General features: G+C 41.1%; 1 protein-coding gene across 1 annotated transcript; it reads left to right on the top strand.

The window, feature by feature from the left end:
- Nucleotides 1–222: 222 nt before the first annotated feature.
- Nucleotides 223–12,690, top strand: pitpnab (phosphatidylinositol transfer protein, alpha b). The gene is made up of 12 exons (XM_029519215.1): nucleotides 223–358; nucleotides 3,929–3,959; nucleotides 7,834–7,979; nucleotides 8,864–8,955; nucleotides 9,867–9,874; nucleotides 10,127–10,201; nucleotides 10,693–10,776; nucleotides 10,880–10,957; nucleotides 11,210–11,320; nucleotides 11,497–11,619; nucleotides 11,762–11,844; nucleotides 12,117–12,690. The coding sequence occupies exons 1-11, from the start codon at nucleotides 342–344 to the stop codon at nucleotides 11,807–11,809; spliced, it is 813 nt and encodes a 270-aa protein (XP_029375075.1). The 5' UTR covers nucleotides 223–341; the 3' UTR covers nucleotides 11,810–11,844; nucleotides 12,117–12,690.
- The last annotated feature ends 4,342 nt before the right edge of the window (nucleotides 12,691–17,032 follow it).

Below are 17,032 nucleotides of genomic sequence, written 5' to 3'. Positions count from 1 at the left end.
ATGGGTCGTTATAAAACTGACTGGCTCCTTCAGCCCCCCCCCCAGCAGACGTGGATCGGCTCTGTGGACCCTCCCGCTGAACCATCACTTTGTGCTTGTGGTCCGCCTGCACAGGCCCCGGAGCTCTGCGCGCAACAGCGACGCCGCGCCGCGGCCCCGATCAGGAAGTGGATGTGAAGAAAATAAGCGACTGTGGAGGTAGAATGACATAGAGGGGGAGAGGAGGGAGAGAAGCCAGCGGAGAAAGAAGAGCCTGACGGAGGGAGGGATCGACCCTGTTTTCTGGAGCCGTACCGAGTCCGCTCCCCTCTGAAATAAAGCTACTGCACCGCCAGAAAAAGATGCTCATAAAGGAATTGTAAGTAAGCTGTGTGTGCATGTGTAAGAGAGTGTGTGTGTGTGTGTGTGTGTGTGTGTGAGAGAGAGAGAGAGAGAGAGAGAGAGAGGGAGAGAGAGACTGCCTGAGGGGGGGAGAGAGGTGGGAGATCCGTGTGCGCCTTTATTCGTCTGGTTTCGCTGACATTGTGGCCAGCCGGCCTGGAGGGGGAATTGCCGGAGTGCGGCGACATCCCCGTTAATCTGCTCGGCTCCACGTCGGCCACCGTCCGTCTCTCCCCCCGCTCTCCATCACCCTGACGCACCGACTCACCGTGAGGCGGCCGCGGCTGAAGTTGCATCAGCAGCCGGTGCAGGCTGTGCCCTTCACGTTTTTGCATCGCGCGCCTCCGTATGAATTCGGGAGTTTAGTTGTTTGTCGTTTGTTGTTGTTGTTGTTGTTGTTTTTTTTACTGAGGTGAATCATAATCCCCCTCCCCGAGCTGCGGTGTCTGCCGGTGGGTGTTGGGGGAGAAGCTGGCCGGTGCAGCCAGCGGTCCGTCCGTGGAAGCCGCTGTGTGGCCATGTTATTGATTTCACTGTGAAGGTGAAACCACTGATGGAGCATTCCGACATTGGCTACTGGAGGAATGGGGATATGTGAGGAGAGGTGTGCAGACACTGAGGCTGTAGAGGGGATCAAAGGTGGAAATATATATATATATGTGTGTGTGTGTATAAATAAAAATAAGAATCAAAGTATTTGACGCAGATTTTGACAGCTGGGCTGCTCGCGTGCAAAGGCAGATATCTGGAGATTTTAACACATTGCCTGAACGCTGGGCTTCTGCAGGCCCAGTCCTGCTGTCAGGATCACGGACTAAGGCCTGCCAACAGTAAGCTGCTGGCTAGAATGAGGGGGGAGGCCGACAAATTGCAGATGATTTAAGATGATATTTGGCCATGAAATGAAACATGCACCCAGAGCAGAATTGGTTGTCCACCTCAGAATGAGATGGTGGTTTCTTCATTTTCCTGCTCTTGTCTGGTGCCAGTGTGGAAATCAGACTCATTTTGCTTCAAGGAGCTTGTGAGCCACCTGTAGAAATCATCTCAGTCGTTTCCTTCACAATTTTTGGAGTTGCAGTAATTTCACAGTATTTTCACCTTTCTTATCTCTCTCTCTTCTTCTTCTGTCTCATATTTGTAATTGAAAATATGATTCCTACATTTAAATTGCAGTATGAAGTAACATTTAAGACACTGGAAGCTTCCCTCTCAAAATAATGATCTGTTCTAGGAAAATCTATTGTGATGACTGTCTGTCTTAAACAGCCGTACATTAGTTATCATTCATTATTGTTGATTGTTTTGATTTCTCACCACATGCATTTAATCAATTAATGGCCTGGTCCTAAGAAGCTCAGGATCAGAGTGATGGCATTGGTTAAAGATCTGAAGTGATTAGCGAGAGCCTGGGCCTCAGCAGTCCTCCTGGAATTTAATTAAATCGGTCACGATTAAATGCAGAATGCACTTACACATTGTCAACACAAAGGCAAAGACCAAGATACCATCACAGGAGTCAACAGACAGCGAATTGATCCCTGCCCTACTGTTGTGCAGTTGTGTTGTTTGATGTTGTTTTGTTTTTTTGTCAGTGGTGCTCACCTGAACCACTGACCTAAATAACTCCTGAACCACCCTCGCTGTGCATGAGCTTTGACTTTTGCACAGAAATGCACAAAGACAACCAATGGCAATGATGCAAAGGTAGCAGTGGAAAAAAAAAAAAAGAAGACCGAGAAGATAAGCGAGGCAGGAGGGAAGAGGGGTGTTTGTTTTCTGAGGCCTTAGAAAGACATCTGATATTTCAATCAAGAGCTGTAGACGAAAAGAAATTGACAGAACGAGAGTATTGCGGTGATTATTTGATTTACATTTATCTTGCTACAAACTTAGTTTGAGAGCTGGAAAAGGTTGAAATAATCCAACTGGCCAAGATAATAACTTATCTAACTGACAAATAAAAACATTTCACCTGACATTACAGATCGTTTTACACCTTCATGTGTTCCCTGCAGCATCCAGCCTTCGATCATTTCATTAATTAACAGCCACATACTGCATGTGTGCATCTTATGGTTGAGATTAGAAAAGAGCTCAGAAATGGCTCCGTGTGCAAATGTGTGTATAAGCTATGTCTTCTTTCATACAGTAATGGTGTACCCTAATAAATCAATGTTTTCTTTGTGCCAATTTGTCACATTTCATTTTCTTCTCACTGTTTCTAATTCAAATCAATCAGAGGAAGGGAATTTATTACACTGAATTTCAAGATTTGTGGCATTTTGCCATAGAAAAATGAAATTAAGGGGGAATAAAACCATGATTTTTTTTTATTACTACCCAAAAGAGGAAGGTGTGATCAGATGATTGACTAATATACCATCAGGAAGAATGAGCTTAAAATGGAAGGCTTTTATAACTGTAAAAGTTAAAGCGCATTAAAGAACACAATGATGCAACCTGCAGTGCTGGCTGTGTTAGCTTCATGTCCCAACACAATGAAGATTTATTCCTCCAGGGGAAAGAGGCAGCACCTCCAATGGTGATAGTGTTCATCTGACCTGCAAAAAGATCTAAGATTTTTCTGTAACTCGATAAACTTTCTGAGAATTTCTGAAATTAAAGCCATAAAAATGACAAAACAATTACCAGAAAATTATAGAACATACTGGCTACAGGGTCTGCTGTTTAAAAGTTGGAGTGTAATCACAAAGCGAAGCTAAATTCCCCTGATGACTAAATTAAGTATTTATGATTTTGATGTACAAATACAGTCAGGGAGTGAGCAGCTGGCTAGCATGGGACAGAGCAGCAATCATAATACCTTTTTTTTTTTTTAATAAAAAATAGACAAAAAAATGTGTGTTTAGGCTCCAACCAAAGATGTAGTTCAAAGTGATGTATTTTACACATTACTTCAAATATTTGAACGTTAATAACCCAAATATATTACCAAAGGTAATAATCCTGCACCTTATCCAACCAGGCATACTGTCACTTTCTTCTCACCAGAGCAAAGAATAGATCATGTGTTCTCTCCTGCTGACTCAGTGTCACCATGTCAAAGTGAATTTCATACTGAAGGGGCTGCTTTTGTTCACTTTTAATTCCATGTAATGTTTCATTATTATATCTGTTAATAAAAGGAAACTGTCATGCCAGAAAATACAAAAGTGGCCTTCTCGTTTACTTTGTAGAAACATTGGAGACAATCTAGCCTTTTACTGTGCAGGTGAAATTAAAGGTTTTTGTCAAGTTCAGCTGAAGAAGCCTCCCCAACAGCTTCATGTTAAATCATAAGTGTCTGGCTCAGCGTGGAGCTGAATGGTTGAAAATGTTGCTTCATGTTGTCTGTTACTCGCTTGCAGAATTTCCACAGTACGGGAAAAATAGAGTCTTACAAGCTACGTCTGAATTTCAAAACAAACTGACACAAGGATTTAATTGTTTGAATGATCGAATGTAATTTTAGTTAAAATTATGTGGTAAAAAGTTTGGCACTGTGATTTTCTGAGTGAGTCACTTTTGTTCTCTTCTTTTCCAGCCGAGTGATTCTTCCCATTTCAGTGGAAGAGGTAAGTATCCTTTCAGTATCTTCCAGCGTGTGTGTGTGTGTGTGCGTGTGTGCGCTGGCTGAGATACCTCAAGGCCCAACATTTGTTATCTGACTCTGTGGTTCACTTTATTTGGAGAAGTCAAAGCGCAAGTGCCTGCTGTTCTTTTCGACTGCAGCGCGGCATCAGGGCCAGACCTATAATCTGGACTGTCTGACTAACATCGGTCGGAGCACCTCGTCATTGAGTTCAACTTTCAGTCTATTAGTGAGGCCTTTACAGTCTGCAATGCTGCCAACTTGGTGCAGTGCAGCCATATCAAGAGACTATTTTTTTTTTATTTTAACAAACTCGTGATAAACTGGCTGCATGGCTGGGCTTTTTGTGGGCTGGGGGGCTTAGGGGTTCCCTGCTTGATGCAGACAGGCTACCGAGCCATTCTGGTGTAGAGAAGTGAAGGAGCCGTCCCACTACACCATGCTCCCCCCCAATAAAGGCAAATAAGATGCTTTCATGACATGTATCATTATTGCTAAAGGAAGCAGCAGAATATCTTAAGTTTTGACACGCTGATCAGAGACAGCGAAGGAGAGAACTCATCCGTAACAGCTGAGGAAAACCAGCCGTTCTGAAAAGCATGTAAATAACGGCAACAACACAGAAACCAGACAACACGCTTACTGCAGCGCAGCATTATACATTTCTGTCCAAGTGAAATGTGAAAGGGCTTTATAAATGAAATCATAGGCTGTTGAATAGACACAGACACTCCATCCCCTGTTATCCTCATTTCTATTGCAGTTTGCCTTTCTATTCAGGCTTGCATTGTAAATGAGTCACCTGAAACTACTTCCATGACACTGTGCACACCTGCCTCACCCTCGTCCTGCTTTATGTTTATGCATGATTTGCATTTACATGAGAGAAATCTAATTTTGGTGAAGTTTTTATCAAGAGGGCAGCACGGCGTCATAGTTGTTAGCGCTGTTGCCCCACAATAAGAAAGTCGCAGGTTCGATTCCCGGGCCTGGGGCCTTTCTGTGTGGAGTTTGCATGTTCTCCCCGTGCTTGTGGGTACTCCTGTTTCCTCCCACTATGCAAAGACATGCATGTTTAGGTTAATAGGTGACTAAATTGTCCATAGGGCTGAGTGTGAATGGTTGTGACTTTAAAGAGCACCCCTGCATCCTGCAAATGGATAAGTGGTAGAAGATGGATGAACGTTTTTATCATGCTGTTTATTATTGACGGGATAAATATTTGAAGCGGTAAATCGACTCCTACAACACAGCTAAAAAGTATGAGCAATAAACAGTAGTGAGTGCTCACAGACGGGATGTTCTGCTGAGGTTGTTGCTCAGATTTCAATTAAATATCCTCTATTTCTTACTGTATGTTTCATATATGTGTTTGTAAAATGCCAATATTTGGAACGTCTTCCTAATTCTGCGGCATAAAGAAGAAATCTGCTGTTGTATATTTAAAATGTATTTATTTATTTTCGATTTGAAAACCACAAAGCCGTGGACTCAGCATTATCTCAGGGATTTTTTCAGCTAACGCTTCCTCTGGCAAATGGAGGCTTTAGTTGTCTTACTCATGTCGCTCCATAGCGAGGGAGGTTTTTTCTTAAGCAGGAGACCTCACCATTAGATCCCAGTCAACATGCTATGCTGCTTTGATACTGAAAAAAAGAATACTGAAGGAATTATTTGACTGAAATATGATCTACAAAGCCTGAGGACAGCTGAGTAATATCCTGTTTCCTCCACACTCCACACTGACCTTCACATCAAATTTCTCCAGAGCCTCGTCTGGTCTGTCTCCCTCTTTCCTGACTGAAGTAGCAGCCACCAAATACTAGATATAGAGGTTTGCTATCTGCCTAAACACGAATGCTGTAATATTTCAGTGCATCCTAGATTTGACTACATTTAAACTCTCAGTTCTTTACCTTTTTGCCCAAAGTTCAATTTGATTCTTTTAGAAAGCTCAGCAGTTGCATATTCGCAATAGTTAGTTTTGTTTTGCCGGAGTCATCTTTGAATGCAGATTTTTGCATTGTTGCATAGTGGTTAGCACTGTTGCCCCACACTAAGAAGGTCATGGGTTCGATTCCCGGGCCTGGGGTCTTTCAGTGCGTGTTTGCATGTTCCCCCCGTGCCTGTGTGGGTTTCTTCCCACCGTCCAAAGACATCATGTCTGGGTGAATTAGTGACTCTAAATTGTCCGTAGGTCTGAGTGTGAGCGTGAGTGGTTGTTGGTCTCTGTGTGTTGGCCCTGTGATGGACTGGTGACCTGTCCAGGGTGAGCAGGGATTGGCCCCAGCAGCCCCTGCAATCCGGAAATGTGTGGATAAGTGGTAGAAGATGAATGAATGAATGAATCAAACCCCTGGAGAATTTACTAAATTGATTTTCCAATCCATTAACTGGACATGGACTCAACCACAAAGGCAAGGCTGAATTGTATTTGCTATTCTTGTACCCTGTTTGTTTATTTGGTAGTGAAGGTATGTTCAGCCAATTCAAGGGAATCTGTCTCCAGTTTACATCCGACTTTCTGTTGCTCACCAGGCATCCAGTAATTGAATCCAGCCCAGAGCCCATCATAGCCACACTTAAGCCATCTTTCTAAAACGTCTGCGCACACGATGTGGAGGTCATGTTTCCGTCTTTTCTTTCATTGCTGTTGCAGCGGATTAACCTTTTAAATGCGCAGAAATGATCAAAATATCACAGTTAATAGGAGCAGTCTCTGTTCTCTGTATGCAACATTTATGTTCTTTTTTTAAAATCACCTTTGCAGCATCCAAGGTAGCAAGAAGAGATACGTCTATTGGAGGATTATCTTGTTATCCTCATCTTTCTATGGCCTACGACACGCACTTCATGCTTTAGTTTTTTAACATCTGAATTTCAGTTCTCCTACACTGCACCTGCTTTAGTTCCTATTTGAAAGTGAGAGCTTAACGGTCAGGGCTCATTTGAGGGTCAAGTAGTGGGAGGGGACCTTTTAATAAACATTGTGTGTAATTCATAAAGCAAAAATATGCAAAACACTGTTGTGACAGGATTATCATTATTCCTGTATTTCTGCAACATGACTGATGGCTATTGAACTAATTCAAATATTCCAGTATCCAATTTACTCCACTTCATAGCTTGTTGGTGCCGTTTACAAATTGCTCAGTTATACACGTATGAACTTCTAAGGCACATTATTCTAATGGTTTGATATTAGAGAATGATTTCTCACATCAATGAACAACAGAAAAGAAAAATCCCTGACTTCTTATTTGTGAAAATAATTGAGTAATTGTTGCAATGCCAATTTATTCCGTCCTTAAGATGTTGTAAGTGTGCCTGTGCTTTGGTCCAGCTTTGTGCAGAGGCTCGACTGTATGGTGGATTAGGAGGTGATTAAGAAATGAAAGGAGCCATTGTCCTTTGATTAAAAACTCACATGCCCACTCAGACTCAGGAAAATGGGGGATGAGAGGAAGAAAGCGATGAGAGTGGGCAAAAGTATACAGGATGTGAGAGAAGAAGCAAATTGGGCGCAACATAAAAGTAGATGGGACAAGAAGAAAAGATGGCGGACAAACGAGTGTACAGGAAAGATTAGAAAGGTTCAGGAGCAGATGAAGTGGAAGTAGCGATTATGTATCAGAAGGAAGATTAATCCATCAGCTGAGATTGACGGAGCTGATGTCCCTCGTGAAAGTCTGCATCTATACTACAATATGAAAGCTCACTCGTTTTCAGGATAATGCATGGTGAGTGCACCGTGTGTCAGTGAATGGAGGCTTGGTTGAAACAGCCTTATTTCTCCAGTTAAACACATTTTATAATTCAGTCTAACCTGTTTCTTTCTTTCTCTTTAACACTCTTAGTACCAGGTTGGCCAGCTGTACTCTGTGGCTGAGGCCAGTAAGAACGAGACAGGCGGAGGCGAAGGAGTGGAGGTGCTAAAAAATGAGCCCTATGAAAAAGATGGCGAAAAGGGACAGTACACACACAAAATCTACCATTTGCAGAGGTAAGCAGTTTCCAGAGGACCAATAGGCTCGCAGAAAGTTCCCTCAGCGGGACGACTTCATTCATTCCTCCACTGACAGCACATCTGTTGGTTTCTGTCCCTTCAGAGATGTTTTCAGCTTCAGTCTGTCACCCTGCCGCTTTCTTCTTCCTAGTTCTTACTGACCACTACTTTAAGGAATAGTTCAACGTTTGGAGAAATGTGCTTATTTTCATACTTACATTGCATTTTACAAAAACATTGACACCACGCTCACGCTAGCTTATCGTGAAGACAGTAAGCTGGGGAGAACATTAAGGGCAAACCCCTTAATGGCAGCTGAAATAGGTCATGCTTGCTGCAGTCTGTGTACTTAGTGTTGCTTTGAGCTAAATGCTTATCTCAGCATGTTAAAATGATCACAGTGACAGTGTAAAGCTGGTATCATGCTATATCACAGCATCTAGACGGTGACGGTCGGATGGTTCATTTCAGGGGGAAAATAATAAGAATGGAGAATGGAGTTTTCTGGTTCAAATGTTGCTGTGGTGTGACCACACAGAAATTGGTGTGGTTAGGGTCAATGCAGAAATCTGGAAAAGGACTGTTTCAGCCAACCCCTGCAATGTATTGCAATGTATGGGAATACCATCATCAGTAATCCATTGTGAATCAACAACGCTGTGCAGCACCGAGCACACTTGCAGACCTTTAACCACACGAATGCAGCATGCACCAAATTCTTAATTTTCTTAACCCAGCACTCAGCCCACGCCCCTAATTTTTTCCTGAAAAAAATCGAGTTAAATAATAAACTGTAATAGTTAAATAGGTAAATAGGTAAAAATAGGATCACAATGAAACTCACAATGGTCTGTTCTTGTTTTCACACATCTGTTCTGCAGTAAAGTGCCATCATTTGTCAGAATGCTGGCTCCAGCTTCAGCTCTCAACATCCACGAGAAAGCTTGGAACGCCTACCCATACTGCCGCACAGGTAGCTCTGTCTCTCACACACACATACACACCCTGCATTAACACAGAAATGAACACAGCGTCACCTTTTATCCTTCAAAGCTCTGTCGAAGAAGCATTTAAGCTGATGATGTCTCATATTATTTTTATTTTTGTATTATGGCGCCTGTTATATCTCTTTAGTTTTAGTGATCTGATGGCATAAATGTATCAGAAGAGGTCCGGACGTTTTACACATTTGACTCACAGGATGCACTTTCTGCGGCTGTAGCAACCCGGCCTATTAAAGGGAGCCATTTCCTAATGCCTCAAACTCATACTGGTGGCTGCAGTCACGCCAACCTTGATAATTGAAAGGCAAATGTTGATATATGATATCTTAGATCACTCCTGTGTTAACATCAAACAGGGGAGGAGTGGCTGAAGCAAACCAACAACACAGGTCTTCCATAACAATCATCAACATCGTTGATTTAATGGGAAGTGATGATGTTGAACATAATGTGCACCTGAATTGTAAAATTGTGTGAACGCATTTGAGTCAAATTACTTAGCGGTCACATTGATGCTGATGTGTCCGAGCAGTTGTCACTCTCTGTCTCTCTCTTTCTCTTGCTCTCGCTGTCACCTTGAAGGAGGAGTAGTTGAATAATTTATATGTCCAGTGAGGAGAGCCATGAAATCACTTGAGCCTTTCAGGCACTGATCACACAAACACATACACACACACACACACACACAGATAGCTGCCTGACAGCCATTTGTCATATGGACACAACGGATAATAATACTCACGATTCAACAGCGCCCTCCGATCTCTGTACATCATCCAACACTTTAAAGTTACGATATCATATGTTCCTTATCTACAGTTAATCATTTTGTTTTTTCCTTTCTGTTTGCTCCAATGCATCATTTCATCTGGCTCTGCAGTTATTACTGTAAGTATTTCTTCCTCAATGCTGAGTAACGCCATGCATGTTAACATCAGACTCACTCCAGACTCAGAAGGCCATAGAGCCAACAAATTAACCTGAAAGTTGAGAGAGAAATTTGATCTCTTTCTGTGACACAGCACACAGCGAGGATAGTCAGACACCGTTACATTGGGGTGCGCGTGTGTGTGTGCGTGTGTGCGCGTGTGTGTGTGATGAAGTGTTAACTGTGGTTCCTCTCTTCTCTCTTCTCTGCAGAATGAATATATGAAAGACAACTTCCTGATCAAGATTGAGACATGGCACAAACCTGACATGGGACACCTTGAAAATGTAATTCTAAAACTACATCTAGCAGGAGGTGTCCGCAGTCATCATCAGGCATTTTTGTGCATTTTAGGGTGACTTTAAACAATGCCCGTGGAGGCGATTTTATCATGGTGGTTTTAATTCATTGCTGCTCCCTGTACTGCTATCTGTGAAGCACAAAATTTACAATAGTTTCACTCTGTTTCCTCATCTAATTAGAAATAAACCGCTCTATGAATTTGTGTCCAATAACAATTCCCTTGTGTATCATATCAATCATGCGTATAGAAATTAATATGAAAAATAAAACAACCAAAACAGAATACACACCAAACTGCAAATAAACTTCGCCACACTTTACCAAAGTAATGAAAAAAAACTTTCTTTTTCACTCCCATCGTGGGGGCTTTTAAAAACCATTTCGCCCTGAGCCTTCAGTCGTGATATCTGTTGTATGTGTGCTGCCGGCAGAGACTTGTGCCTGTATTTAGCTTTGCTCTGTGCTTTGGATTCAGGTACATGGTTTGGATGCAGAAACCTGGAAAAAGGTGGATGTAGTCTATATTGACATTGCGGATAGAAGCCAAGTGGAACAGAAGGTGAATATTTTTTGATCGATATTACAATAATTACAGAAACAACATTTCTTCTCGTGTCATCCTGTCCATGTTGTTCATTGTGGTTTTTCCTTTGTGTCTACAGGACTATAAGCCTGAGGAGGACCCTTGCAGGTTCAAGTCAGTAAAGACAGGACGAGGCCCTCTAGGACCAGATTGGAAGGTGGAGTGAGATGTGTCTGAAGGCACTGAAACACACGAGAAACATTTTATAGAGCAACAAACAAATGAATTTTTTCTCTACCTCTGCAAATACTGGTAGTGTTGAGGAAGATATACAGCAATCAGCTTCAAAATTTCTAAATTACATTGATAGCGCCTTGAGTAAACGATGAATTATCAAATTTGAGCCTATATGCATTTTATAGGACAGTAACCTTTATTTACAAGTCATTGTGTATTTGTGGACTTGCAGAAGGAACTTCCTAACAGGACAGACTGCCCACACATGTGTGCCTACAAACTGGTCACTGTCAAATTCAAGTGGTGGGGCCTGCAAAATAAAGTGGAGAACTTCATTCAAAAGGTTTGTCAACAGGTCGGACTGTGGCATTTGTGTGTCCCTTATGGTCATTATGATGATGACCACAGTTCACAGGTCTTAACTAACAGTCTAACCCCAACCTAACTGAAATTCAAAGAACTTGATTTTCTAATTCCTTCCAATCATAATTTGACTTATTTTCTTTTTGCTGTCCTCAGCAAGAGAAACGTTTGTTCACTAATTTCCATCGTCAGCTGTTCTGCTGGATCGACAAGTGGATTGAACTGAACATGGACGATATTCGTCGCATGGAGGAGGACACACGCAAGGAGCTAGATGAGGTAGGCAAGAAATCTCAACAAACGTAGGACACACCAAGGACACATTCTTGCCCGTGAACACGCCTTAGTATAACCATGTAATGGCAGTCTTGACAGTCCGTTGGCACGCTAACATTTCTGATTGTTGTCTTGTGTGTGTCAGATGAGGGTGAAGGACCCAGTGAAAGGCATGGTGGCTCTAGAGGACTGAGGTTGTGTCAGACCGTGAATGCTGCTGTTCATCAGGTGAAAACATGAACCAGGCTTTTGAGGGATGGGACCGAAAAAACGAGCTGAAAAGTGCTGCAAAGCTCTGCAGCGCTACACACAACTGCACTAATTGTGGGGTTGTCAGTATAAGCAGCACCTTTCGCAATACAAACTTTTATTTTTGATCCGGAATTATGCGTAACATTATTGATTACTGTAGTTTTAAGAAATGGCGCCTGACTGTGTTTTGAAAAGCTTCTAAACTTATCGTTGCCTGATCTTCGCTCTTTCCTGTCTCTGTCTTTCAGACCAGAATAAACAGACACCAGCGGATTCACATCCTCCTTCTGTTCCAACTGATACAACATCTGACCGGCTGGTCCAAAATCCTCCTTCCCTGGTACAATCTGAATCTGGTTTTCAGGGATCTGGACCCAGTAAACTCCTGTATTTTTTCAACTGACTTCCTTCACCCCGTCCCACCTCCCTTGATTCCCACTCTTCGCCATTTTATTTTTCCATCCAGTGTCTGCCTCTTATTAACAGCTCTGAGGCCTCCAGTAGCAACACTATAGATCTTGTCAGCCAGACCTCTTTCTCACTCTCAATCTCTACACCGTTCTAAACTACAGAGAATAGTGTCATTGATCTCTGCAAATTAGGATTTATTTCTATTTAAGATATCCCAATTTGTATATATACAGTATATTGGGGAGATAAATAATTGTACTGATATAGATATAGATATATATATATCTATATCTATAGATATATATATATATAAATATATATAAAAACAGGGTTTTTAAGATTATTTTGTCCCTAAGTTTGTCTGTGGATGCTTATTTTTGCAGACCAAGCTGAATCTGCTCAGTGTTGCGCTATGATCCTGTAACTTTATTTTATTTTTCTTTCTTATTTTTTTTTTTTTTGGATGTGCATCTCTTTTTCTCCATTTCTGTCAAACTCTAATGGTCTCTCCTTTTGTTGCTCAAATCAGTTTGCAGATCTACAAACCACAGCTGTAACGTCACGATTGTGCTACAAGTGTCGTATTGTCTGCTGTTTTCCTGACCCACCTGACCTTCCTCAGTGTCTATGTTGAGGCATTCATTGGCATTTTCAGCTGTTTTGTGTGTGTGTGTGTGTGTGTGTGTGCGCGTGTGCATGTGTTATGTCTGTGGCAATATTTTTCCGTTTCCTTCTTCGGGTCATTTCTAGTTCTTCAAAGTCAGGCTGGACTGATTCAAAAAGAATAATCATTGAAGACAATATACAACTAGAAATATACAGTAATGCACACAGACATACACAGAGAGAGATAGTCTAATATTATAGAAAATACAATGAAGAATGCAACAACCTTTTTGTTTTGGTTTGACAGGAATCACATCCTTAAATGCGAAATATGTTACATTAATAGCCATCAATGACGTACCGTCCTTTCTGCTCACTGTAGATAGATCAACTGTTCTTTAGAAGTAAACGTTAAAGCGATCTGCATAAAAATCCTGCCCTGTCACCCATTCTGTCATCCTTCCAGTGGATAAATGGTATTATCCAGCAATAGCAATAACTACCATGACACTTTGCTCTCTCTTTTATTATTGCAAATCTATCTTACTCTACAGTTTGAGTCCAAGCTGAAAGGCAAGGATGGTTGAGTTGTTAGTTTATTATTTATTAAATGCTGGTTTTATTGTGTCTGTCCTTGGAGGAGGTGGGGGGTCTCCTGCTGGAATCTGAGGACTGTGATTTGTAACAGTGTGCTTTTTCAGTATATGCATGAGTGTATATGGGTGATGTACAGTGTCTTTCAAGAGATCTGATGTTGGCTGCGTAAAGAAGGAAGGACAAAATGGAGCTAGAGATGATAACAACAGGCACTATCTTTCCTTCTCTCATCAATGTGTGTTTGGCCTCCCTCATCCTTCGTTAAATCGATTTTCCTTTTTTTCCCCCCATCCTTTGTATGCACCACATGTTTTAACAGTGTGGAAACTTTAAAGAGCGTGCAACAGATAACATCAAAAGGTGTCTGTTGTAATGCTGATGCAGGTCAGTCACAGTTACCATATTTGGATTATAAAGGGACAGAATGAGTACTTAATGTAGTTTGAGCAATTCCAGGTCCATATGTAGAGTTTAGCATCAGACATTTTTCATTGATGTATTCATAGTTTTTATGTTATACTTCATCAGCAAACTACATATAAAATTACTTTTGATTCAAACAATATATATTATTTACTTACACAATTTATATGAATGGAAAATTCTGATCATACACACTTGTGTGGAATCTGAATCAGTGTGAAACAATATTAATATCAGTTCCACTGAAGGGCTTTCCATTGGCAAATATTTAACAAAAACAGTTTTTAATAAAAAATCTATACTGACCTAATATTTCATTTAGTTTTGTATGTATAAACAGCTCTGCTTTTGGAAATTTTAGGTTAGTCCAAGAATCTAAAAGGACGTATTACATGACAGAAGAGCGCTGGCATTATCTTCTCCTGGACTTTTGAATTGTGTCTTATAACGGATAAACAATTTTTTGTCATCAAATTCAAAACTATTTAATGTGTATTCCAGCAGATTCTAATGAACATTTGTATTTTATTCTATCAACCCAGTCTTTTGCAGAACGAACTGTCATAATATTGTAACAGTTGCCGCCTGCGATCATTACCCAATCCATTTAAAACTGAGGCACACGAGCTCAATCAGTTATTTGTCTATTTAAAAAGGCCGTTAAAATCAATTCTGCAAATTTTTGCCAAATGTGCAAGCCTAACATCTCAGCTCTGCCTGAAACTGTGAAGCCATCCTGGGACGCCCTCTCCGTGTCTTTGCATATGTGTCAGGTTAAGGTTATGAAGCCCACCTTTTGAGCCACTTTCTGTTGCTTTCCCTTTAGAGGCACACTGACCCCAGACGCCCCCTTTACCCCCATGACACACACACTCCCCCACCTCTCCCTGTGTCCATCATGCATCTTGCTCAATGTCTGTGATGGGGCTACCAACTGAATCATGGAGATTTGTGGATGTACTGTATGTATTGACTTTGTAAATAGCAAATAAATTAATGTAGATGAACACATATATATAGACCAGACTGTCCTGCCAGACCAACAGCACACCCTTTTAACACTTCATCCTCTTATTCCGTCGATTCCATCGTTAAGTCTTCAGCATTTTACAGACCACACTGACCAAGCTGCTCTCATAGAGTTATCATGTAGTTATATTTGCTGAAATCTAGTGCTGATAAGGATAATTCAGAATTATTGTCAGCTGTAGAACACACACACACACACACAAAAAAAAAAAAAAAATGCAGTCTTACACACTGTTAGAGATTATTTTGCTGCAGATTTTAGGAAGCTCCATCGACGCAGCGGAGCACTGAGTTGCTTTGTCGGAGGAAAAAAAACCAAAAAAAAAAAAAAACCCTGTTAACTACTTCCTCAAGTTTTTCCCTCACAGGGACCACATCTCATTGGCAGGACAGTGTAAAAATATATATATTTTTGTTCTGAATGTTGTTGTACCTCTGTTGTCAGTCTCTGAACTACACTCGCCTCTCTCACTGAAAAAGGAACATATAAATGGCAGCTTGGGTCACTTCACTGATCCACATAATTAGCTGATGGTGTCGGCCCTCGCTGGGGCCTCGGTGCAGGTTAAATTTTGCCCTCTTGTGGTTGGTGATGGGTGGCCCTGGGGAAGCAATTCTACACGAAAGAGCACGTTTGACTGAGTGCTTGAGGATGGGAGTTTGCAGCAACGGAAAAAAGAAAAAGAAATGAAAAAAACTTGTTTAGAAACAGAAACTGACAGTAGATGCATTTTGAGAGCCTGAAGACACCATATAAACTTGTGAGAGAACATGGTTTAACAGAGACAATCTCACTGCTATCTGTTGTTAGATTTCTCAATTTATAATCAGAGTATGAAACCAAATGATTCCACAGTCCCAAACTGTTTTTAAATTGTTATATTTCTCTCTCTCTCTCTATCTTACTCTCTTTCACTCCTGGTAACTTGTCTCCTGTTTTTCTTTCTTTTATTGTGAATTTGTGCCTTTTTGTCATCTTATCTTCCAATAATACTACTGTACATTGGAGACGTAAAGAAATGAATAAAAAAAGAAGCAAATCAACTGCACATGTGCTTCAATCTAAATGTTCTTTCTCACGCTGTAACACAAGAGCAATGATTTCCTTGCTTGATTACCATTATGGTCCCACATGGAGGTTTTCATAGGTACCATAGACTCGAAAACAAAATCAATACAGTTTTGTTTTGTTTTTTTTTTTACTGCCATAGTAAATTCTGAACATTGGAACTGATGTTTCTACAAAAGCTTTGAGCAGCCTAGAAATATCTAGCATGTTTTCAATGAGTACATCAGTGTGATCAATGAAAAACAAATTCATTAGTAGAATTGGCAGAACTAATCGCACTAACCCGAACCCTTCCCCCACCCCGACAGGTGGCTTTAGATTCCCAAAGTTCACTCACTTGGACCAATAAATGACAGAATAGCACGGGGGGCTCTGACATACCGTTACTGTTTTGGCTTGCTGTAGTTTTCTATGAATGCACTGCATAGAGCCAAGTAAATGGTTAAGAGACAAATTATGAATTCACTGGCTGTAGATCACTTTATAATTTGGATAGGGCAAAGATAGATACGCAAAATACGTATTGAATCCATCAGGTAAAAAGGATTCACAAAGTAGAATTCAGTAAATTTAGCAAAACCACACCAGGGACATAGCATTTGAATATTTGGTGCCCCCTGCAGCAGGCTCAACCCGGAGACTGTCAGGCAGTGCAGGGTAAAATTAATCAGGCTTTGGATGGCAAAGATTACTTTAAATCCTGATTATGGGGCAGAAGAGGAGCCTCAACCGAGAATTGCTACACACTTTGTGTGATGCTGATGAGACTCTACACAGTTTGTGGGTGTCATTTAAAACATCTTATTTGTCTCAAGAGTAAAAATTATATTCATAATTCAAAACCGCTCTAATTAATTTGATATGATTCATTTGCGTGTTAAGAAAAAATAACTTTGCCAAAAATAAAAAAAGAACTTACAAATGCAAACTTCACACAGAAAGGCCCCAAGCCTGTTTTTCTAAGCACTGCAGCATCCCGCCGCCCTTCAAAATTCTCTGCCAATCATTTTTTCAACCATCATTGCTTCA

Source organism: Echeneis naucrates, chromosome 14, assembly GCF_900963305.1.
Source record: "Echeneis naucrates chromosome 14, fEcheNa1.1, whole genome shotgun sequence".
Classification (NCBI taxonomy): Eukaryota; Metazoa; Chordata; class Actinopteri; order Carangiformes; family Echeneidae; genus Echeneis; species Echeneis naucrates.
The sequence above is the reverse complement of the archived record's forward strand: the minus strand, read 5'-3'. Positions and strand labels throughout refer to the sequence as shown.

What these genes read in the sequence shown, in the direction of transcription:
- pitpnab (XM_029519215.1), top strand. An exon ending in TGGAGAACTTCATTCAAAAG is followed by an intron (nt 11,321 to 11,496) that starts GTTTGTCAACAG and finishes TGCTGTCCTCAG; the next exon opens with CAAGAGAAACGTTTGTTCAC. An exon ending in CACGCAAGGAGCTAGATGAG is followed by an intron (nt 11,620 to 11,761) that starts GTAGGCAAGAAA and finishes TGTGTGTGTCAG; the next exon opens with ATGAGGGTGAAGGACCCAGT.